The sequence below is a fragment of the Canis lupus genome, chromosome 5 (assembly GCF_011100685.1).
Source record: "Canis lupus familiaris isolate Mischka breed German Shepherd chromosome 5, alternate assembly UU_Cfam_GSD_1.0, whole genome shotgun sequence".
NCBI classification, from domain to species: domain Eukaryota; kingdom Metazoa; phylum Chordata; class Mammalia; order Carnivora; family Canidae; genus Canis; species Canis lupus.
Window position 1 is genome coordinate 2,570,905 of NC_049226.1, and position 26,095 is coordinate 2,596,999.

General features: G+C 41.1%; 1 protein-coding gene across 5 annotated transcripts in view; it reads left to right on the plus strand.

Moving 5' to 3' along the window:
- OPCML (opioid binding protein/cell adhesion molecule like) overlaps positions 1-26,095 on the plus strand; it is a 1,015,083-nt gene that overhangs the window by 900,076 nt on the left and 88,912 nt on the right. For all 5 annotated transcript variants that reach the window (XM_038535609.1, XM_038535607.1, XM_038535608.1 and 2 more), the window contains one exon: positions 16,095-16,220. In XM_038535609.1, coding sequence (XP_038391537.1) covers positions 16,095-16,220 — 126 coding nt within the window. The remainder of the gene's footprint in view (positions 1-16,094; positions 16,221-26,095) is intronic.

Sequence of the window (26,095 nt, forward strand, 5' to 3'; positions counted from 1 at the left end):
GAAAACATCTTCCACATGTGAAATGATGAAATCAAAACCATACAGAAATAACATCTCTCATTTATCGTACTGGCAAATCCAGAAGTTTAGTAATACATGCTGCTGACAAGATGGTTGGGGAAACAGGTAGTCTCGTAGATTGTTCTTGGATGTGAAAGATGGTAAAATCCCTATGGAAAGAAATCTATCAACAATCATCAAAACTACAGATGCATCTACACTTCCAACCTGCACCTCTTCTAGGTCTCTATTCCATACACACATTTTCCCACGTCTAAAACACACGCACATGTGCGCGCACACACACACAAATACAAGGTTTTGGCATTGTACTAGCAAAATATGGAAACAGACTAACTCACACATCTGTGAATAAGATGCCAGTTAGATGAACTAAAATACATGTATCCAAAGGAATTCAGTGCAGCTCTGCAAACGCATTAGGTATATTTTTATAAATACGGAGACAGCAGTATATATACTCTGCTACTTTTTGTATCAGGAAGGGTGATAACATGATTCTTCTTATTTGCTTGTTTTCTACAAGTAAACATTGGATGGATGAAGAAAATACAAATAAGTTGTAGGAGTTGCCAGGATAAATGGACACAGGGGATAAAGGTGGGCATCCGACTTTTTCATGTATGCTTTTTAAGGTATGATGATGTTTGGATCATGTAATGTACTCACATTTCAAAAGATCATGTTAAATAATTTGAAAAAGGGAGGCTATGTAGCTGGTACAGGGCCGGGGAGCTGAGTATCACATTGGTACATGTCTCATTTGCAAGGAAAGGGGAGAATGTTTCTGTAGGCAAAAATAAATGTTCTCCATCAAACCCCTTCCCATGTTACCCACATCTTCTGACACCAGGCTATGGAAATGAGGCTCAGTTACTCCTTATTCTTCTCCACAATAAATGAAACAGTGGAGGAGGGGAAGTATTTTTCTTTCCGAATCTCCCCACTTCACAGACCTATAATCAAGTTCAAGTATAGTGACATTACTTGATGTGCCCTGGAGCAAGAAGACTTGTGAATATAGTGTGTTATTAGGCTTCTGTGAAATTATAGAAGGTGATTGCTCCCTTCCCCCGACCATACATATGTGACCATTATCTGGGAAGTGAAGTGCATAAAAATAGACAATGTTAATAAAAGGATTGAAAATATTATTAGAAGGTGCATCAAATTAAGCTGATTTAAAGGCTGCAAGAGTCTGAAATTTATGGTGAGTGTGCCATGGGCTCATTGGGATTGTAATTTGGAGAATCCCTATAAAACCTGGACTGGAGCCATCCTTCCCTACTCGAGGCAATTTTTCCTACGAGCTTCCCTGAGTACAATGAAAATGCCTGGGCACGTGACTTTCTTCTCTCCTACCTGAGTGCTGGTGCATTGGCCACAATGTAGAGCATGCTGATTTACATGAGCAGAAAGTGAGGACTCAGATCTCCCCCCTTGACATAGCTCTGCAGGTTCAGGGAAAGCCAGAAAAGAGGTTTTTCAGGGAAAGTGGCCGACTGAACTTGGAGCCACCATCATAAATATCAATGCCTTTTCACCTGGCATGCTGGTTGAACCTTATTAACCTGAAATATTTTATGGGCTAGTGACACCAGAGCCTCTAATACCCTTTAAGTCAGCTGCCTCAATAGTTAATGTGTTTTAAACATTTTTGGCACAACTGTTTTCTGAAAAGACTTTGCACGATATATTCAGCCTCCGATGCTATAGAACACTTGTTGCTGGGAATAATATTTTCCGTGATAAAACACCTGCATCATTATGACATGTTAAACATTTAAAGGTAGTTTTCAATGTGTTTTGTTTTCGAAGGGAACAGGAATGTAAATTCCTGGTGGGTGAGTGGTGAGCACAGGAGATCTGACCCCCTCGGTAAATGGTGTGAATCATTCCATTGGAAGCATCCAATGACACTGCAGTCTGAAGTACTGGAAAACCACTTTTTTTTTTTTTTTTTTTCCTAACGTGCTTTAATTGCTTTTTGCTGGGGCCAAGGATATTTATGGGATAGGAGATTGCCAAGTTATTTATTAGATGGAGTATCTAGGGATAGACTAATATAAATCACTTAGGCTGGTATTGAATATACCAGACACTCAGTAATTTAAAAAGCTTTAATAAAAATGCTAAAATATGAGACTTGTCTTTGGCTGTAATGAGACTCAGTTATCATGTTTTTATCAGCGATATTCAGTCATGGACCCCCTCCCCCTTTTCCTAGTGTAAGAAAATGTGGATGCAATTGTTATTTCCAGACTCTCCAAATTAATTCGGGATTGAGAAAAGGTTTTAAAAATGTGGGGAAAGACTCAGATGACAATTATACTGAGGGCCTCGTGGCTGCCTTCCTCACACTGAGAAATCTAGTATGTTCTTTCAGATTAGAAACCTTGTCTTTTGTGGATCTAGCATGTGGGAGGATAAGAGAAAGGGGGTATATAAGGTTCCCACGGCCTACAGAAACCTTCCGTGGTGTATCCTCTATGTGATGCAGATCACGTTACCGTGCTTACTGTAGCCAACCCCTGTTTTGTAAAGCACTGTCTAACTCATCAAGTTTAGAGCCAATGGAATTCCTGAGAACCAAGATTGTAACTCTTATTTCCTTTAGGGAGGAAGACTGAATTATAGGTATATGTCATTCTATGGGTTTTAAAGTGTACTATTTTACATGTTCTTCTTTTTTTGAGTCCAGCTAGTTAACATACGTGCTATATTGGTTTCAGGTATATGCTATAGTGATTCAACACTTCCGTAACTCAGCCTTTGCACATCATGACAAGTGCACACCTTCATCCCCATCACCTGTTTCACCCATCCCACCACCACCTCCCCTCTGGTGACCACCAGTTTGTTCTCTGGAGTTAAGAGTCTGTTTCTTGGTTTATCTCTCTCTCTCTCTCTCTCCCTCACCCTTCCTCCCTCTTCTGTTTTTCCTTTGCTCATTTGTTTTGTTTCTTAAATTCCATGTGTGTGACATCATATGATATTTGTCTTAAAGTGTACTTATTTTTATGAACGCATTTACTCATAACTAGAACCTTTTTAGGAGACTTTTATCATCCTCATGTCATGAACGAATGAAATGGTAGGTCATGGAGAGTAAGGGAATTGCCATTTTCATAAAACTACTGAATGGAAGCAAGAGACCTGAATCTTCCCTGCCCTCTTCCTTCCATAGCTCATCCAGCTCTGGACGAGATTACAGGCAAGTGCCCATTTCTTCATTCTTTCCCAAGTGCCACCTTTTTCCCATGGTGAAGAGTTTCTGAGTCTGATTCCAGGGAATTCCTTTCTTCAGTTCTCTGTCAGATCTGCTGGGTGCACAGTGAGTGCAATGACCCAGCTTTGCAGCACAGAACAGGTGGAGGAGAGAAGAGAAGAGGGAACGACCCGTTGGCAGGTGGGATGACTACTGGGGAGAGTGTGAGGTTGATTCCTGATGCCGTGTCTGAAGGGGCAGCCGGCTCAGTTGAGATACCACCCATGCTCTGAGGTTGCTATTGAGGGGAACAGAGCACGGCCGAAACATGAGGCCCAGCCCTGTCATCAGGAAGCTCTGTGGTGGGGCGTGGGCTGCACCGAGCAGGGAGGGAGCCACCAGGTGCAGTTGTTAATATGAAGCAAGTCAGGCAGGCTTGGAGAGGTTGGGTGAACATGCCCGAGGGCAGATGTGGCCTTCCCAAGGGGTGCTCCAGACCTGGGTGGAGCCTGGGTATTAGGAAGGCTTACAGGGCACAGTTTGAAGAAAGGCATGGAGGAAACCCATTTCTCCTCACCCCGGCCTGTTCAAAATAAGACATTTCAGATTTGGGACAGGGAGGTAAGTTGGACATATAAAAATAATATCAGAGAGTACCTGCTGACAGGAGAAATCCAGAAGGACAGGGGTTGATGGCAGGGTTGGCGGTGGGGGTCATGAAACCCGGAGTGTGAACACATTTGGCCTAACTCTCAGCCCAGCCATCCCCCTATCCCCACCTGCCCCAGCAGAGCAGGGCCTACATACCACAGGACCGAGGCTGGGGACGAGGGCATGCGGGTGGTGAATCCCAGCAGCACATACCAGGTGATCTTGTCTTTCTGTGGCAGTGTTCTGTGATGCAGCAGAGACAGAAAGGGGTCCAGGAACTTGAGGCAGGACCTGAGGAGAGGCTGTGATCAAGACAATCTTGGAATATTACCTGCGTTACCTCATTTGCTTTTACCACCTACTCCGTGAGGCGGGGGTTCTTGGTAATACCTGCCCTTTCACATAATCCAAGTGAGGACCACCTCTCCAAGCCCTCCAAGGATACCCCATTACCTGCCACACTGTGTCTAACTACAAAAAAAGCCCAAGGGCGAGGGTGCAGAGATCATGACTCTTGGAATCAGGCTGACTTGGATGACATGGTGGGTGCTTCTGCATAGGGGCTGAGACCTTGCGTTGTGAAGTCATTCAAAACCGATACACACATCTTAGCCTTTCCCTTTTCTGGCTGCTTATTTACCTCTGCCTCTGTTTCTTTATCCTTAAAATGTGAAATAGTACTCTTCCTCATAAGATTTTTACAAGGATAAAATAAAAGGTGTGCAACAAATTCTTTGTATGGTACCTCCTGACACAAAGTCCTCAAAAAATGAGAGTTAGGGGATCCCTGGGTGGCTCAGTGGTTTAGCGCCTGCCTTTGGCCCAGGGCGTGATCCTGGAGTCCCGGGATTGAGTCCCACATCAGGCTCCCGGCATGGAGCCTGCTTATCCCTCCTCCTGTGTCTCTGCCTCTCTCTCTCTATCATAAATAAATTAATTAATTAAAAAAAAAGAAATAAAAAAAATGAGAGTTGCTGACAAAAAAAAAATTCTAGAAGTAGAATTAAAGAGCTCATGATACTGACATTTACCGTGCACCAGGCACTATGAGAAAAGCCTTTTCTATTCATTTGCCCTTTATTCCTCACAGGGCCCCATGAGTTACCTATGATCACTACCCTGATTTGCAGTTTGAAAATTGGAGTTTAGGAATATTTAGGCACTTGTTCAAGGTCACGCTATGAATGAACAGAGGGGGAGCCCAGGTTGCATTAGTGAAAGAAGCAATGACAAAGTTAGAGGGAGAGTAAAGGAGGGGAGAGGTCTGAAACCAGTGCCTACAGGTCCCCAATTGCAAGGGGCCCTGGTATGAGAGACACCTGGGTTACAAGGGGCCATGGGACTTCTCTCTACCTCACAACAAATACTTGACAGATTTGGGGCTAGACCCAAAGGGTTTTATTCGCTGCAAATGAGGAGGTTGAGCCAAATGACCCCTACAGTCTCTTTTTGACTTGGAAATTGTATGATGTAAATTAAACCCTGTGATCCTAAGGGTGGTGTGTGTGTGGCGAGAAATCTCAGGAAGGGGCAGCAAGTCAGGAGAGCAAAAGGAACAAAGGAGCCTCCCAGAAGGGGGGCATCTCCATGCCCTAGAAAGACCGGGACCAGGAGAAAGACTCTTTGACTGCATGTAATTCCTCTGATCGTGGTCAGTTGCTTGAATTGTGCAAATTAAAAATAGGAGATGTGTGCCTAAGTCTATAAATAATTTCTGTAAGCGACACTGTGGAGACAAACGAGCTCAGCAAAGCTTGTGTGGTTTGTGATGCCGCCTGGTCCCTGGTGTGTGTTTATGTTTCTGTAATTCATAATCATTTCTTCTCATTCCTCACCATTCCTCTCATCACAATAGAACCAAGAAGAGAAAAGCAATCAGAGTACAGCAGGTCTAATCTTATCCAGCATAATATAAAATGGCATCACACTAGGATATCTGGGGAGGCCAAGTTCACACTCAGGGTCTTTAAAACCGAGCAACATGGATCTGCTCCTGCTTCCCAAGCATTAGGGTGTGACCTCATGCACGTCGGACTAGTCCCTACTCTCTGGCTGCCCCCACTGGGTCCCAAGAGGTTGTGTTATCTGGAAAATCTCTTGCACTCCCAGTTAAAGACTGAGCGCCTACTAGATACCGCATCGAGCAGCCTGAGGGATACTGAGATGAACAAATAGCAGTCCTGGGTCACACAGAACCCCTGGCCTGGTGGGAAAGAGAGACAGAGGGAACCCTGGAATACTAGGAGAAGTGCTTTGAACTGAACACATATGCTGTCGACCCCGAGCTTTGTTCGTCTTACCTCTTAAGTGCCTCTTCCCTCTGTCCCTCTCTGCCCCTCAGTCCTGCTTGAATGCTTGTCCCAGCTGCCACCTCCTCACTGCTGGACAACATCCTGGCTACTTCTGTTTCTACTTTGCTCCGTCTGTTCCCCACACTGCACCTAGCAGCAACCTATCTGCGATGCAAACCTGTCAGGCCTCAAATACACCACATCAGCAGCAGCATCATCACTATCATCATCATCACCATCATCACCATCATTATTATGACCATTGTCATCACCACCATCAATCACCATCATCACCATCATCATCATCATCTTTACACATTCTATTGCCCTCTGCCTTTTCTCTTATAAAAAGGACCCAAACTGGGGGATCCCTGGGTAGCTCAGCGGTTTAGCACCTGCCTTTGGCCCAGGGCATGATCCTGGAGTCCTGGGATCGAGTCCCATATCGGGCTCCCTGCAGGGAGCCTGCTTCTCCCTCTGCCTATGTCTCTGTCTCTCTCTGTGTGTCTCTCATGAATAAATAAATAAAATACTTTTTTTAAAAAAAGGACCCAAACCTTAGCATTTCCTCCAGTAGGGTGTGGGGTCTGACTCTGCCCATCCACTCTCTGTGTGATTTTACCCTTTTGACCACAGCCACGGGCACTCATGTGAACCATATTCTCTGTCTCTGCAGAGCCTGTAAATATGTTGGCCCCTCTGCCCAGCTCTGCCCAGAACAAACACTTCACACAAACTCACTGACAAGGACAGATCCCCTCCTATGGGCTGTCACAGTGCCTTGCACTCTCATGTCATGGTACACCCACACATTGATTGTCAGTGTTCTCCTGTAGACACTAACCTAGTAATTCACATGAGAGAAAGACCTTCCTGTCTACTCTTCTCCCTGAAGATAATGGCCAGGATACAGTGGGCACTAAATAAATGTTTTAGAATTAATGTGTTACATGATTGTGCACAGGTAGCCCTGGGGAGCACACCTACATTTATCTCTGGAATGGGGATAAATAATGGAGAGGGGATTATATCTCAGGATCACTTTTCAAGTCTGAATAGGGCTTGTGCCAGCAGACAAGTGGGAAAGAGGCACAGGGGCAGAGGAACAGCATATGCACAAATGTGGAATGTACATGAACAGGGGTGTTTTGACTGTTGCCAGACCCGCTGACATGGGTAGGTTAGCATTTGTTGCCTTGGAAAGAAAGGAAAAGGGAGACAGTGGGCAGGTAAACGAGAGGCAGAGATTAGCAGATGCGGGTTGAGCATCACACAATGAACTAGCAATAAATGCAAAAGATATTTTCTGAGAACGCACACATAGGGGATTGGCTTCTCTTCTCATTGCACAGCTCTGGTTTTCCTTCTCCAGAGCTGATAAGGCCATGCTCTGTTTTAATTTTTTAAATTTTATTTATTTATTCATGAGAGACAGAGGCAGGGGGAGAAGCAGGCTCCCCACAGAGAGCCTGATATGGACTCAATCCCAGGACCCCGAGATCACACTCTGAGCCAAAGGCCAACCAGGTGTCCCAATGCTCTGTCTTTATATCATATTTATGGGGTTGTAATTTATTTACCAGGATGATCTTCAGTAAATGCACAAGATTGTGCAACAATCACTGCTCTCCAATTCTAGAACACCTTGGTCATTCCAAAAAGAAACTCTATACCCATTAGCAGTCAATCCCTATCTCCCCCTCTCCCCAGCGCTGGGCAATTTTTAGATGTACTTTCTCTGTCGTGATGGATCTGACTATTCTGAACATTTTATGTAGATGGGAATCATGCAATATGTGGCCTTTTGTGTTGGCTTCTTCCACTTAGCATGTTTTCAAGGTTCACCCATGTTGTAGCATGCATCAGTACTTCATTCCTTCTAATAGATGAATAATACTCCGTGGTATGGATATATTGCATTTTGTTTATCCTTTCACTTATTTTTTTTCCTTTCAGTTATTGATGAATATTTGTATTTTTCACATTTTTGTCTATTGTGAATAATGCTGTTATGCACACTTGTGCACAGGTTGCTGTGGGGCATGTGTTTTCATTCCTCTTCAGGATATAACTAAGAGTGGAAGACATGGTAACACTTTCCCTAAACCGACGAGGAATTGCCAGACTGTTTTGAAGGCACCTGCACCACTTCACAATTCCCCAAGCAGTGTGTGGGAGCTCTAATTGCTCCATGTCCTCACCAACTTTCATTAGTATCTGCCTTTTTTTTATTATTATTATTACAACTGTCCTAGTGGAAGTGAAGTAGGACCTCATTGGGGTTTTGATTTGCATTTCCATAGTAACTTATGTTACTAAACACCTTTTTGTGTGCATACTAGCCATTTGTATATCCTCTTTGGAGAATTGTCTATTCGAATATTTTGTCTATTTTTTAATTAGGTTATATCTTTTATTGTCAAGTTGTGAAAGTTTTTATATAGTTTGGATACTAGTCCTTTATCAGCTATATTATTTGCTGAAGTTTTATCTCCTGTGAGTTTTCTTTTTCAGTTTTTCTATAGCACTCTTTGAAACACAAAATTAAAAGCTTTTTTTCTATTTTGATGATGTCCAATTTATCTATTTTTTTTCTTTTGTGGCTTGTGCTTTTGCTGTCATATCTAAGAAACTATTGTCTGATCCAAGGTAACAAAGATTCACACCTGTGTTTTCATCTTTTAGCTCTGACTTTGAGGTATTTGATCCATTTTGAGTTAATTTTTTGTGTATAATGTGAAGTAGGAGTCCAACTTCATCCTTTTGCCTGTGGATATCCAGTTGTCCCAGCACCATTTGTTGAAAAGACTATTCTTTCCTCATTGAATTGTCTTGGCACCTTGTTGAAAATCAATTAACCATAAAAGTATGGATATATTTCTGGACTCTCAATTCCATTCCATTGATGTCCATGTGTACCTTTAATGCTGATTTTTAATAGAGAGTGCTTCCTAGAAATATATTCAGGATTAAAGGAAATAATGTATACAGAGCAATTAATACCAGGCTCAAAGGACTAAACACCAGTGATTTTGTTACTGCCGCTGGCGCTATTACCACTTTGTTCCCAGTAGCAGCCCCCCTGGACTTGTAATGTTGCTGGAAGATCACCAGTTCACAGATTTTTAAACCAGAAAAGACCTGAGAATTCACAATCAAGTTTCTTCATTTAAAACCAACCACAACAAACACATAAACACCACTACCACCACCACCATCACACACACACGTCCCTAAGCCAGAGAGGGTAAGTGATTTACAAAAGATTATACAGCTATGAATGAACTAAGATCAGAATCCACTTATCCCATACTTCATATCTTGCTTTTGGTATGTATCCTATTACTGCCATATACAAAATATGACATGACCTAGCCTAGCATGCATGCTGTAATTCCCAAATTAGTCTCACCTCTAGTTTATGAAATAAGCTCCCTTGTTAAAATGAAAAATAAATAAATAAATAAATAAAATTAACCCTGCAAGGATAAAATACCGATCCTTTGAAAGTCTTTACTGTATTATTTTTATAAATTAGCTTTGAGGGATCCCTGGGTGGCGCAGCAGTTTGGCGCCTGCCTTTGGCCCAGGGCGCGATCCTGGAGACCCGGGATCGAATCCCACGTCGGGCTCCTGGTGCCTGGAGCCTGCTTTCTCCCTCTGCCTATGTCTCTGCCTCTCTCTCTCTCTCTCTCTCTGTGACTATCATAAATAAATAAATAAATTTAAAAAAAAATAAATAAATAAATTAGCTTTGAGTATAATGGAAAGCATTTCACATTTATGTTAGCTTTCACATGGTCTCTTCATAGTTTGTTACTCTCTGAGGATAACAAGGAGAAGGAGGGTGAATAGGAGGAAGGAATGGAGGACAAGGGAAAAATAAGGGGAAGGACAAAATATGGGTATTTAAATCTCTTTGAAACAGTCTATCTGGGGCACTAGGGTGGCTCAGATGGTTGAGCATCTGACTGTTGGTTTTGGCCTAGGTCATGATCTCAGGGTCATGGAATCAGGTTCCATGTTGGGTTTTGCTGGACGTGGGGTCTGCTTGGTTTTCTCTTTCTCCTTCTCCCTCTCTTAAACAAATAAATAAATAAAATCTTAAAAAAAAAAAAAAAAAAAAAAAAACCTTTCTAATCTAATCTCCACACTCCTGGGTGATATGTATCTTCACATCCATTTTATGGTAGAGAAAGCTGAAGCTTCATGGCTTGAACTATTTTTTTTTTAATCGTAAGGAAAGTAGTTTGAAAAAATAGGATTGAAAGTTTAGCCTCTACAATTTAAAATTATAAGTTTTTTTTTTTAAACACTGCCATCCAGTCGTAAACAAAACTCTTAAAACCTAATTAGCAAATAGTGTGGCGGGACAGGGACAGGGTAGGTTTGAAAGGGGTGAAATTACTGCCCTTGAAATAATGATGCATGACGCTAAAGCCTGTACCCTGTTCATTCTACAAGCAGAAACAGACACCCCCTAAAGGAAAAGAAATAGGAAGAGCCAGGCAATTGCTTTAAACAAACCTGTGTGATTTGCCACACGCATTTGCTTAGGCTCAATTATTCAGCTAAGGAAGAATAAATTCATATTTATTGAATATTTACTTTTCGCCCTGGAAGCATATATAATGCAATCTCCCCAGTTATCCAAGGGGGACGTCGTCTGTATATAAGTCGTGACTTAACGCTGAAGGATCTGGGATTTAGAAAATGAGTAATTAAGCACAGATGAAGCTATCTGATTCTAAATAGCATGGATAATGTCAAAAATGAATATATAGACATGAATAATAGCAACTAACATTTATTAAGTACTCATTTCCAGGCACTGTGCAAGTGTGCTATATACATTTCCACTCAATTCTAGTAAGTAGCTAGAGAGAGAAATATTGTCTTCATGTCTTAGATGAAAAAATGGGGGCTCAGATGAGACGAGCCGAGATTGTCCAAGGTCTGTCGGACCTCAAAACCTAAGTTATGGTCCATGGCCTTCTCATGTGTTATTTCAGCAATATTATATCAACTTTATGGAAGATGGTGTTAATATGTCCAGAATCATGCATTTCAACCCCTAATTAACTCAAGTTTGCTTTCTCACAAATGCACAATGATATGTATAACAAGCTATTGTTGTTGGACTTGAACATGGGAGAGGCGTCCACCCCCCATGCAGTCGGATATCCATGTATACCTTTCAACTCTCGAAAACCTTAACTGCCAAGATCCTACTGTTGATGAGAAATCTTGCTAATAACATAGAAATTGATAGCACATATTTTATATGCTATATGTATTTTATACTGTGTTGTTATAATAAAGTAAGCTAGAGAATAAAATGTTACTAAGAAAATCAAAGGAGAGAAAATACATCGATAGTACTGTACTATAAAAAATGCAAAAAAATGCATATAAATATACCCATTTAGTTCAAACGTCTGTTGTTCAAGGCTCAACTGTATATATAGTAAACATTTATTTATTCCACAAAATTTTATTAAGCACCCATTATGTGCCAAGCATAGTTCTAAGTACGGAGGATATAGTGGTTTATAAAGCCTATAGTTTAGGATCAGAAAGACTTTAAACAAATAATCATACAAATGAATATAAAAGCATGAAACTACATTTTTTAAAGATTTTATTTATTCATAAGAGACACACAGAGAGAGAGGCAGAGACATAGGCAGAGGGAGAGGCAGGCTCCTTGTAGGGAGCCTGACATGGGACTCGATCCCAAGACCCCAGGATCACACCCTGGACCAAAGGCAGCTGCTAAACCGCTGACCCACCCAGGCATCCCACAAAACTACATTAGAATCATTTAGGAAAATTTATGGTTTTTAAGAGATTGTAACAGAAGGACCTGAATTAGATGGGTTGAGGGGAGGACTAAGGTCCTAACAAAGACTTCTCTGAGGAGCTAATGTCCAAACTGAGCCTGGAAAGAAAGAAAAAAAAAAAAAAAACACGTAAGATTAAGGTGGTGAGGTATTCCAGGGAGACGAAAGGGCCAATGTCAGATCTCTAGGATGGAAAACACTTGATAGGTAATAAGATACCCAATTTAAAAATCAATGCATTTGGGGATCCCTGAGTGTCTCAGCAGTTTAGTACCTGCCTTTGGCGCAGGGCGTGATCCTGGGGTCCTGGGATCAAGTCCCACGTCAGGCTCCCTGCATGGAGCCTCCTTCTCCCTCTGGCTGTGTCTCTGCCTCTCTCTCTCTCTCTTTCATGAATAAATAAATAAATAAAAATCTTTAAAAAAAAAAACTATGCATTCATGTATGATATTTAGTGGGGAAAGGGATGCTGCTACCTATCAGGTTTTGTTTTATATAATAGGAATACAAGGATAAATATAGCAGGTTCTTTCCTTGGAATAGTTCAGTTGCAAAGATAAATTGTATGATAAAGACATAAACAAGAATGCCTTGGGAACAGAAGAGAGAGCAACTAAGGCCTCATAAAGGAGCTCGTGTTTGAGTTGGATGTTGAAGGATGAGGAGTTCATATGGCGCAGAAGTGGGAAAGTGCTTTCCCAGCAGAAGGAATAGTACGTGTAAAGGCACAAAGCTGAGAGAATGATGCAGCCTCAGAGAAGTATGTGGGGGCTACTTACCAGAGAAAGGGCTAGTAGTTAGGCTACGGCCAGACTGTGAGTGGTTTTGTAAAGACGTTTGGACTTTCCAGTCTTAGCAAGGGGCAGATATTGGGGATATTAGGCAGAAGAAAGATATTTAACAAGTGATTGTGGTAAGTGTATAGGGTCTGAGTGATAAAATGGTGGCAGATAGAGAAAGGAAGAGACTTTTGTAATATTCCAAGCTAGAGACAGCAAGTTTCTCAACTATTCCAATGGCAGTGTGAGTGGAGAAGATGTGCTGGGTTCAAGACATACTGATATCTTTAGCAGCAGCTAGCCATGCCAAAGGTAAAAAGAGAATGTGTAAATACCTCATGGTAACCCGGGATCCTGAGATATTTTGGAAATCTTCCCCTTCTTCTGATTGTTATCTGATAAAATATTATCTGAATATATATGTATAACACATATACATATACACGTATATACATATATACAGCGGCAGACAATATTTTATTTATGTCAATATATACATGTCGATCTATTGAACTATTTTTTATTCTATTTATCTTAAATGACTACAATTTGAAGTGCTTGTAGCTGTGCACTGAACAATCTGTGCACACATATGAAGGCCCTGTTGCAACCCGCCACCATCAATGATAACTGATGCATGCATTCTTGGCAAGGCCGGGGGCCCCAAGTGTCCGCAGATGTGACTAAAACACACTGTGCTATTTGTAATGCTTTAATTGGACTTGTGTGAATCCTGTCATTTTCTGTGAGTAATTTTGATACTTTGGTTAAGATTGCTGTGCATTTTTGTGTTGACCTATATACCCATAAACACTAGCTGTAGATAGGGTGGTAAATGGAGAGATAAATAGATATATAGATTCATAGATTGACACAGATTCATAGATACTTAGAAACAGGTTCCTTTGCCACAGATAAGTGTCTGCACTTAGACAAAATAGGTAGAAGCATTTATTCATTTTCGAGTGCTACCTTCTTCAAAAAATTGTCATGCTAACAAGGGGAGGGCCATAGTAGTATTGCCAAATTCAAGTCAGATTTAAAATTAAATGAAAAGCATTGAGAGCCTCCCTTGGTAAGTGCTGCTTGCCAGTAGCATGCCCTGGAGAAACAAAGATGACTAAGATGGACTCCTACCCTCCTGTGCAGAGTGCTGGGGAAGCAGCTCGAACGACGTGGTTTTGTTCATCGTGGTTAAGTGCTGTGAGGGAAGATGCCCTGGGAAATCATTCAAAGCAGAGGAAACAGAATATGCAAATATAAATATTGTGTTTGGGGCATCGATAAGATGTTAAACAAAGAAGCAGCTTAACCTAATGGAAAGAATTCCGCCATTTACTGCCCATGTCCTTTGGGGAAATTTACTTTACCCTCCCCCTTGCCTCATTTCTTTTTCCATTTTTCATAGTGAGAATATTCTATTTATTTCATAATTTGTGAAGTAACCGTAAGATAATATACATGCAAGCAATTTGAAGACAAGCATTATGTATTAATATACATTCTTGATAGTACATATTAATTGTAAGGATATCACAATGGAGAAAAAGAATTTTTCTTTCTCCCGATTCACTCTCTGTGCTTCCTTTCTTACTGGCATCCACACCCTTGATGCTCTACTTATCTTTCTTCCTTTGAGAAAGTACCAGGGCCGTTCGGGAAGTGCCAGGATGGTAGCACTGCCCGGGGCTTCGTGAGATTATTTGGATTAACCTTTGCAATTCCACTCCAGGAAACTTCTTCCTAATGGGTGACTCTGACTGAGCACCTGGAGAATGAAGAGGTGCTAAATATCCGTGGAATTTTATCAATATCTATGAATCCAGGACCCCTTGAACTATGAGACGAAACATGGCATGTACAGAACTGATGATTCTGAACCAGGGGCTGGGTTGGGAGATCCATCTCCGGGCATCGGATGTACTAAATTATCCTCTACTGACCTGACTCTTCAACCCTGTCCCCTGAGCTGTGTCTACCTTAACACCAGCACCAGGAAGACTCCTGGGTCTAGAGAAAGAACTTCAGGTGGCCCAACACATCTAGCTAAAGCAGGCATTATTCTGAGAATATTGTGGAAGGTGCACTGAAGTTGTTGCTTTATAAAAGTGAAAAAAGTATTGACATTTCTAAGCCCAGAACTATTTTTTAACAAGCTAGAAAATACTGAAAAACAGGTAGTACAGTTTTCTCAAGAGAATGCAGTGTAGTTAGAATGCACACCATTTTTTTTTCCCAGTGTGTATTTGGGTAAAATATGTGCAATGAAATTTCAGGCCAAATCCTAATGCAGAAATAATCCAAAATATGGCAGATTTATAAGCGAGGTGATTTTTATTTATTTGCTAATGTAGATTCCCTTAAGAAGTCAAATGTTCTACATGTTACTTATGGCTTCTCCTTGAAAAGACTTACCTCTAAAGTCTCAGCAGCATAAAACTCCGGGCTGCGGAGTTGTCTGAATCAAGTATCAGTCGTAATTCTCCTTTGCCACTGACTCTGGGTGGTTTGGAACCTACCAGTACTCTACCTGTTTGGTAATTAATAATTCATAATTAAACTGACAGTTTGAATAAATCAGCATAGCCGTAGGCTTGGAGCCTCCTCTCTTGCCTTTCTTCAGAGAATGTGAAATATAACAGAGAAGAAAGGTGTAGGTATTTGAAATCCTCCATTAAAAGCTTTGATCTCACACCCCCAGCCCCACCCCGTAGTTTTCAGATTTGTTCCATCCGTTCTTTGGATCTTTCTTTCAAAGAGGAATGAAGCAGGGACCCTTGACAGCCTTGTGCCAGACACTGAGGAAATAAGAGATGTATGTGACTCCATCCTTTTCTTTAAGCAACTAACCCTAGGTAAAGACAGGCATGAAAAATCAGCTGTGATACCACACGCTCAGTCCCCTCCACATGGAAAGTTCAGACAAAAACAGTGGGAGAGAAAGGTGATTATTTTCTCAGGATTTGGGGAGAAGTGTGGGAAAACTGCAGAAGGGAGTTGATCTTTGAGGTCCCTTGAGTAATGAGTCATAGTCTTTCAGGTAAGAAATGAAGAAAAGAAGAGAAAAACAAAACGATGGAAGTACTTAGGCTTTTGCCATTGTCTGGGGAGAACCGGGGTTGAGCACTAGCTGTGCACAGTGTTAATGGCCACATGGTTGGCAAATCAAGCCATCTGAACATTATTATTGAGAATAATACTTATCATAAAAGCATCTGTGCAAATATTTATGTGCTAATACCTCCTTTTGAGTGCAAAAAATCATTTTCATGCATTTCTTTTCTCCTTTGTTTCCTCCCAGTTCCTCCCCAGATCATGAATATCTCCTCAGACATCACTGTAAATGAGGGGAGCAGTGTGACCCTGCTGTGTCTTGCTATCGGCAGACCAGAGCCAACTGTGACATGGAGACACCTGTCCGTCAAGGGTAAGGCCTTTACCTTTGGGAATTTTTCAGAATTATTTTTCAGAGTTCAGGCTGGGAGGGAGAACCTGCCCAGTGCCTGACCGTTAGCTTAGAGGTATTCTATTATTTTATTGAAGAATTTCTTCTAAAGCACAACAAAACTTTGGGAATCAGAAAGCAACGCTGTGTTCGTAACGCCGTAATGTAAAAGCAGATGGGCTGCACGCATCAGTCACTGAGGATTCCATTTCCAAACAAAAGGATTTATAAAGAGAAAATGTACTGAACTATATTCTCACTCCTTCTTATGACCCTAGAAGACTTCTGTTTTCCAAACCAGGAAGAACAGAGGTGCCATAAGAATCACTTCAAAGATACTAGTTTCTCAAGGTAGAGATGTGTAGACCAGTTGGTTACTGGGCTTTTCTTTAAGAAGAGTGATAGAAGGTTAGATTGTCTATTGTAAATGTTGGTTGTTACTGTTTAGCCTTGAAAAACAGGATCTCCTTTCTCAGGACTTTCAGAACATTTCCCCAGAGCCACACCTATTTGACCTACACATAACTAGTCCACGTGAACAGAAGGATGATGGAAAAGGAGAACACTTGGGAATCATGTACTGGGCACTCAATGATTGGTATTACATATAAGTGATAGTCATCTTTGCCTTAGTGGGATGGGAACCATAAGAACAGTGGGCCTCATCCCTTTGGAACTAAAACTTACTCCAAGTTGAACTCTGAAGGCACAAAGTCACTTGGTATATTTATACATTACTAGAAACTATGATAGGTGGGTGGGGGGATGGGGTAACTGGGTGATGAGCACTGAGGAGGGCACTTGACAGGATGAGCACTGGGTGGTATACTATACGTTGGCAAATTGAATTCAAATTTAAAAAAAATGTAAGAAAAAAGAAAATACGATAAATTCTATAAATTATACAAGGAGAAAATGTTCCCTCAAGCATTAGAAAATCCAAACATGAACATAAGTGAAATAGGAGAATGTATGGAGTATGCCTGTGTGTGATATAAAAATAACCTAGATCTAGAGGAAAACGTGGGAACACATCTTAGTAACCTTGAGATGGAGAAAGATTTGCTAGTACATCAAAGGCCCTTACCATAAAAGAAGAAAACATGAATAAATTTGGATTTGTATTATTTTCTCACAGTTGCTGTAACAAAGTACTACAAATGGTGTGGCTTAAACAACAGCAGTGTGCTTCTTGTAGTTCTGGAGGTTATATGTCCAGGATGCCGTGTAGGTAGGGCCAGTTCCTCTCCAGGGCTGGGAGGGAGAACCTGCCCAGTGCCTGTCCCTTAGCTTCCAGTGGTCAGCTGGCAGGCTCAGTGTTTTGTAGCTTTTAGATGTGTCACCCTGACTCCTGCCTTCGTGCTCACAGGGCCTTCTCCCTGTGTGCCCCTCTTTGTGTCAAATTTTCCCTTTTTATAGGGACACCAACATATTGGATTACTGCCTACACTAATAACCTCATCTGATCTTGGTAAACTTGTAAAAACTTGGTAAAATAGGGTCACATTCTACAGCACTAGGGTTAGAACTTCAGATTATCTTTTTTTGGGGGGGGGGAGCTAGGGGGTGGAATTCAATTCATAATGGTTTCATCAAAATTTAAAACACCATTGAGTGTAAATGAAAAGAGAAGCCACAGACTGGGAGAAAACAGTTACCATACATATATCTGGCACAGAATTTGGGCTTTGTCTGGGTTATGTTTGGGCTTCATCTGGGCTGTTTGAAGAATTCTTACTATGTGATTCTGATGAAGTTTTGGAATATAGGTGAGGTCCGGAGCTGACCACCAAGAAAGAATTCTTGAGATGTCTTTGGTGCACAATGGTGGTTTTTATTAAAGCGCCAGGACAGGACTCGTGGGCAGGAAGAGCTGCTGCCCCCGGCTTGTGAGGGGTGGCTGATTATATACCTGGGAGTTGGGAGGGTTTGAGGATAGCGTCCTCTCTAAGGAATTTTGGAAGCAAGGTTTCCAGGACCTAGAGGGGGCTAGCTATTGTTGGGGAAATGTCGCTCATTACCCTCTAATAAAACCTGAGTCATGAGACCCTTCAGATGTGTATCTATGGGCCATGTGCTTGGGGGGTGATGGCCAACACGTATCTTGGGGGATAGAGATAAAGGGAAATTTCTAAAGGAATTTTTATATGTTAAAGTAGACTTACAGGATCCTGGGGAGTTGGGCTAAGATTGCCTTTTGCCCTTAGCAAAGTATCAACATGGAGGCAGTTGAGTCCGTAGAGGAATGTCCCTTTGCCTGTTTCAAGAACTTGTCAATGTGCTTACCCAAGCGCGTGCCTTGTCCTCAGCTTGACCTGTGTGTTCCTCCATCAATTCTAACAACGTATCTTGAAATGAATGAAAAATTTGAACAGACAATTCACAAAAGAAGACACATGAATAAGCTCATGGAAATATGCTCAATATATTTACTATAGAAATGAAAATTCAATCATAATAAAATACCACTACACAACTATTAGATGGCCAAAACTTAAAAACAAAACAAAACAAAAAAACTTGACAATATCAAGTGCTGGTTAGACCATAACTCTGGGACTCTAAAGTGCTATAAACACTATGAAAAGCAGTTTGGCACTTAGTTATAGAGTTAAACATGCACTTAACATGTGACCCAGCAATTCCACTGCTGGGTGTTCACCAAAGATAAATGAAAATGTCTGTCTACAAATATACATTGTGCATAAATATTCATAGCAGCTCCATTTAGAGTAGCCTGAAACTAGAAATAACCTCAAACTTCCAACAATTAAATGGATAAATTGTATATATTCAGACAACAAATGACTTTTCAGCAAGTAAAAGGAACAACTCCTTGCTAATGTAACAAAACAGATGATTCTCAAAAATCGGGCTGAGCAAAAGAAGCAAGACACAAAAATACCTACTGCTTGATTTCATCTATACAAAACTTTCGAAAGAGGCAAAACTAATTGATAGTTACTAAAATCAAGTCGGTGGTTACCTGGAGTAGGGGTCTGGGGAGATGTGACTACCAAGGGGCCCAAGGGAATGTTTCTGGGTGATGGAGATGTTTTTTTTTTTTTTTTTATTTATGATAGTCACAAAGAGAGAAAGAGAGGCAGAGACATAGGCAGAGGGAGAAGCAGGCTCCATGCAGGGAGCCCGACGTGGGATTCGATCCCGGGTCTCCAGGATCGCGCCCTGGGCCAAAGGCAGGCGCTAAACCGCTGCGCCACCCAGGGATCCCGATGGAGATGTTTTATACCTTGAATGGGCTGCTGGTTTTGTTGCCGCTTACATAGGTCAAAATGTCAAACTATACAGTAAAAACAGGAACATGTTATTGTATGTAAATGAAAATCTCAGTGAAATTTTAAAAATATACACATAGAGATATGGGAAATAATGAACTGAAAGTTTGCCCCTGATTTGTAGTATCATTTACATAAGCAATACTCCCCTGGGGTGAGAGACTGGATTTGTTGGTAGGAGCACCATTTCAGTTTTCCCTGTCTCATGTCCTCCATGTGAACAGAGAAATACACACGTCAACTCCAGCCCTGCTGTAAGGAAGGATAATGCTAGCAGAGCTGCTGAACACTCTTTGCATACAGACCTCAGCTATTGAAATACAAAATGTCTGTATTATAAAGTAATATTAAGTAACAAGAATATTAAAATAGACATGAGGGACGTCACAAAGCCCAACTTTAAGGTAAACAGAGCAGTAGCTTAGGTTCCTGTTAAGTTTTTTAGTAACTAGATGGAAATGAGACCGCCAAGGCAAGCGAGGGTCCAAGAACAGATTTTATTGCAGGCACCCTCGGGCGAGGTTCCACGACTCACGGGGGGAAAGAGAGTGAGTGGGGGAAGTCGTGCCAAGACAACAAGGTGGTCGGGGGTTTACATAACGTTGTAAGGCAGAACGGTTTCCTATTGGTCGGCTCATATGCAAAGGAAGGATTGCAATCCAACCAGTCAGAGTGACCCTCACTATGCAAAGGAAGGATTGCAATTCGTCCAGTCAAAGGTGACTTCCTCCTCTGGGGTTTGAAGGGCATTGGGTTCGGTTGGGGAAGTCCAAAGGAGAGGTGTAAGGGTCTGCTCAAGCTGTCAGCAGGTCATTATTGGCGTCCCAAGTGGAGGTGGTGACAGGAACCTCAGCCATTTTGGCGTATCTGCCATCTTGAGGAGTTTCCCTTCCCGCCTGGCCCCAACAGTTCCCAAAGACATTAGCCTCACGGGAATTTTGCTTGAAGTGTGGGGCAATTTTGGATTTATATTATATAGAAAACTATGTCTAGACATCAGACCAATTTCTATGTATTTGGTAAATTCAGATTTTTTTTTATAAATGCTTGAAACCCCAAAATGCATTTACTTGATCCTAAATGCATAGTTCTCTGAGCCTAGAAATCTTTTGAAAGGCAATTCGACTTTGTGTAAATGTTTTGATGTGATTCCTTATAATGGTACACTGGTAAGTTTTCTCTCTAAAAATAAGGGAAATTCATCCATATTCCCAATCTTTTATATAGTGTAATAGTCACAATTCAGCCTCAAAGAAGTTCAGAAAATCCTACATTTAAATGATCCCTCTGCTCTTCAAATCTCTCAGGCTATGATCTACTTTCAGTACCTTTTGCTTTTTCATAGCTTTGGCCTTCACTTTGCTGTCTTTTGTTCCCCCATTGTCTTTCTCCTCCTCTCTCAATGACATTTAAACATTTAAACTCAAAGCATTGTTTTCCAAATTTGAAAGGCTTTGGAACCTGGAAGATTTGCAAGTTTAAAATGTGCTTCTGCAGAGTGACTACCATTATTTATTTTTAGAAGGCTATTCCTTCTCACTTAGAGTTGAGGAGGCTCTGGGAAGTTGTTTTAAAGGTTTAGAAGAGCAGCCAATAAAACTTGAACATCAAATAGCATTTTTAGAACAATTTGCTGGTTAATTCAGCATGCAAGAATAGGAAATAAAAGTCGCAATGACATTTCCTTTGAATTCCAATAGGATTGCACTGGAGAACTTATTTAGCTCACCGGACAGCTCTGTTCCCAAAATGCTAATAATGCAAGGTTTGAAATCTCTTGGTTAAATTAAAGCATCTATATAACAGAAATGAATAAACAAACTAATTTAGAAATAGAATATTTTAAAGAGCAAATTATTAAAGATTAAGAATAATGGTAATGCTTATAGTTTAAAAAGGGACCAAACACATGCCACCAATCCCTAGAAATTATAGGAAAAATGTAAAAGCTCATGATCCAAAAAATCCATTATCACACTAGAGAATAATATGGAAAGCCTGCATGGATCAGAAACAATACGGGATGTCTGAAATATAAAAAGTAAAGATGTAATGAAGAGAGAAAGTAAAACAGCTCGATATACAGGACTATGATCTATACTGACATGACATAGGTTGAAGAAGGAAGGGTTTTTAGGTCTTGGTATACTGGTAAGTGTTTAAAATTGACTGGGGCTGAGGTGGTGAAGGCAGTGGAGCCCTGGTGGCATTTGCCAGTTTCCATAGTGTAAATATTCCCATCATTGCCACTTTCCTGGGAACCCTTTGGAAGTAACTGTATTTTTGACTCATTTTCACTTAAACAAACCAAAAATCATTTCTTCCTATGAAAGCATAGTGAGCTTTTTGAAAAAAAGCACCAAGATCTCAGATGTGGGTCCAAAGTCTCCCCAGTATTTCCATTCTCCAGACTTGGATATCCAGCTGGAGATCTTTTGACTTCCAGTTTCCTTTGCAATGTTGACAGATGTGCTAGGATTCCCAGAAACTAGATTTGCCCAGAGGACATCTGCCTCACCTCTAAGGAAAATTTGAGATTGTTACAGGATCGCGATTATTAAGTATTGTGAGCATCTCAAAAAAAAAAAAAAGTACTGTATAAACATATATTCGGGGGTTTTGCAATTGACATGCAAACCACTGAGCATTTGACCGTGTATTTATTCAGCTTCAGATATAAAGTTATATTTGATTTATTTTCAGGAGCAGATAATGGGTTCTTTAAAAAAACATACACTTATGTGGATTTGCTAGAGAATATAGCACTTGTTTAATAGCCTCCCTGCACGTAGAAATCTGTACGGAGTGACCTCCAGTTTAGGAATTAAAATTAGGAATCACAGGCTGTTCCCTCAAAGAATTTTCCCTCCAAAAGAGTGGGCAGGTCCCAAAACAGGCAGGCGAAGTGGATTGGCAAGTGGCCAGTGTGTTTGGAGGACATTGCAAAACAGGTGGGATCCAAGGATGATTTTCTTTTCGCCTCCGGAAGGACAGGAGAAGGGGCACTGGGCCAGCACTCATTGGAAGCCTCGTGAATGTAAAACCATGAATAATGTGGAAACTAAGCTGCACCTGAATAATGTGAAACCAAAGTTTCTTTGATGATTAAACCAAAGTTGCAAAGATGGGTGTGACAGAGGAGACAACACAGGCTGCTGTGTTCTGAGGAGTCTTGTTGTTCCCTCTTACGATGCCTTTGTAATCCACTCGAATGTGTTGCACACCTGGCCCCATTTCCAGTGACATATTTGGAAAGGCCAGATGTTCTGGGAAAATAATAAAGTCTTCTTTTCTGTTTCCTCTCCATGGAGATTTTAAGATGACAGCTATTCACCTGTGAGTGAGTTGCTCCTACAATCTACTCATATACAGTAATACCTCAGGGAGCAAGTGAATGAGTTATTTCACAGAAGTGAATTTTCCAGGTTACCAAAGCTGACTCCTTTATCATTGACTTGAGTCATTTTTAATGGAAACATTTTAAAAATGTATTATGTTCTCCTCTGTTTCCTTGAGTACATTGAATGCTATTTGGCCTCATCTTTATAATGTAACATCAACATCATGCATATCAATTGTTTGTATCTTAGCATTTGGAGACAGGGATAACCAGGAAAAGGGCCCTAAAATATTGTTTAAATCCTTTTGTCTGTTTTGTTTTAAATAATTCCTGCATTTTTCCTTCTGTCTCTCCAAATGACTATTAATTGTCAGTCATCCTAAAGTCAGCATACCTGCCTCTCAGCAGCCACGTGTCTTCTGATTATTTACTTCTAATCTGTCATGAGCAAGAATCTGTATAACCAACTTGATTAGTCCTAAATAAGAACATAGTGGTGGGAGAGAACGTTCTCAGAGGAAAGGGCACGAGCTTCCCTGAATGTGATAAGTGATGTTGCAGATAGCTGTTCTGGGGAAAATCATGTCTGGCTTTCATTTCAGATATAGGAGTCTCCTAGATGAGCGAATTGCACGTAAGCTAAGAGCGCTAATACTCTCGAAATCATTTCCCGCGGTTCTGACCTCGTTGGGCAACTCTTTTCTATCTTCTCACTTTTCTGGATGCTGAGGTCACAAAATATATGAGTTCAAGACTATTTCTAATACAGCCCTTAGTATTCATGTGAGAAATTCCTGAGAAGAATGTCTCGGAAAAAATTGCCAAGTCCTTAACATTCCAAATAAAAGGAGCACTAGCCTGTGCTCTGTGTAGATGTCGATCCCTTTGGCTGGTGGTTTTATCTTAGACTGAACATGCACTTTGGGTTCTTACAGACCTGAGATTAAGTCTGGCCCAAGCAGTTAGCAGTCTGAGTTACTTTAGGAAAGCTACTTCCTCTATCTGATCTCCTAGACTGCAAAATGGGGCCATTTCAACTCATTTACGGCCCTAGCAGCCCTGAGAAGAAAGTGCTCATATTTATTACTATGCCTTTTTATTGTTTATAGTCATTCCTGTTATTATGCCTATTCCTACCTTTTATCCCTTGGCAGGCTTGGGTCATTTGTTGGTGATTCAGAGTCCCTCAGGTCCACCTAAAAATTCAGAATGTTGTAGTTTTCTTTGTCATAGCTAAACCTAGAAACAACCCAAATATCCTTCAGTGAGTGAATAGTTCAACTGGTACATGCACACCATGGGGATGCAACAGCATTTATTTAGCAATAAAAAGGGATGACTTCGAAGTATATTCAAAAACTTGGATGGGCCTTAAGGGTATTGCACCAAATGAAAGAACCCAGTCTCAAAAGGTTGCATCCTGGTGATCCCACTGTTAGAACATTCTCAAAATGGCAGATTTCTAAAGACACACAACAGATGAGTGGTTGCCAGAGGTTTGGGCAAGGAAGGGAAGGAGCACCATGAGGGAGTAGCTTTGCAATGATGAAATGTCATAGAATTATACTCAAAGACAATAACAGTGAGTGCCTATAAAACCTGGTGAAGTCTCAGCAAGCTCCATAGTGTAGTTGACTGCATTATCCCCATATCAATAACCTGCTTTGGATAAAGCACTTTTTTACATAAGATGCATTGACTGGGGAAGCTGGTCACAAGTGCATGGGACCTCTGTCTATTATTTTCACAACTTCTTGTAAATCAATAATTATTTCAAAATTAAAATTTAAAACAAAAGAAATGAAAAGTAAAATGAATCTGTATATAGGAATTTGTGATTTATAAAATATTGTCTCCTGCATCACTTCAAATAAGTTTACAGCTACTCTCTCATACAGGTCAATACAGGTCAGCAGGAATATTCCACAGGTACCTAAAAGGCTCGGAAGGGTTGAAGTAATGGCAACGGCTCTCGGCTGACTAAGGTGGTGGTGAATATACGAAAGGAGCTAGTTCCTGTTGAACAAGTCTAGAGTTCTTTATAAAGACTGTACAAAGATGGTGCCCATGGCTTGCAGTGGGAACAGATACAATATAACATATATTTTATCAAATTTTGCTTATTTTCTTGGGAACCCCAGAGTGCTCACTAGCTCTGAGCATCACCCATGCTCTTATATTTCCCTCCCTAACTCCACACCTACCTTCCTATATGTAGGCACTTTCTGGCTACCACTCAGTATTGTTCTGAGGAACTCACAGCCTCCGAATGAAACCCACAGTCATGCGGATGTCTGCTGTAAGTCCCTGTTGTTTCTCTGCCTCAATTAAAATCAACCCGCTGAGACCTACCCACCTCATTTTTCTTCTAAGCTATCCTGGGTACAAGTTCCAGCCACTAATAGGAATTGCCTATTAGTTGACCCTCTGTATCATCCAGTCATGCTACTACTTCTTTGTCCCTCTCCAAGGCAGCCAGCATCCTTGTTTCTAATCTTAAATCGTGTTTCGAGCCTAATTAATCCCCAGAGTGTGAGAAAGAGGTGTCTGAGATGAGAAATCAAGGTTATACATATCTTGCTCAGTGGAACAGTTATGGGCAAACAAGCTGTTCCTCTCACATTTTTGCAAAGCAAATTTATGTTCACTAACTTTGGTTCTTGTTGTAAATGAGAAGTGTATGAAGGTCTAGCAATGCGCTTTTCACCATATGGGTACCCATATGTTTTCCCCTTTTGCTTGCGTACATTTTCGCTTTGGCATGCACATATGCTTGTATTTTTGCAACTTAACAATATTAAAACTAATCCCATTTATGCTCCTTTTGGGTGAGTTGATTGAGTCATAAATTCCTGAGAATCTCTTCCTTGGGAGGCTGAAGTTCTTTTGTGTGAGCAAGAGGAGGGCATGGGCAACCTATCCTGGCAGGCAGATGCAGGCAGCCAACATCGCCGTGTAGCTGATGTAGCTGATGGCTCTGACTCTGGCTTCGGAGTGGAGAGACTGACCCTGGAGTGCGAGGAAGTACGGATCATAATGCCCGGGGTGGCGTCCCTCTGTTTTCCTTCATGTGAGGGAAAGCGCTCACTAGGAAATAGACAATAATTCCCTAGGGTTGATTCTCTTCCTTGGGTGAAATAACTCACCTTAGAGCAAACAATCGTGATGCCGTGAGTTCTTGATGTGACTGTGCTTGATACGACTCCCATTCTTCACACGGA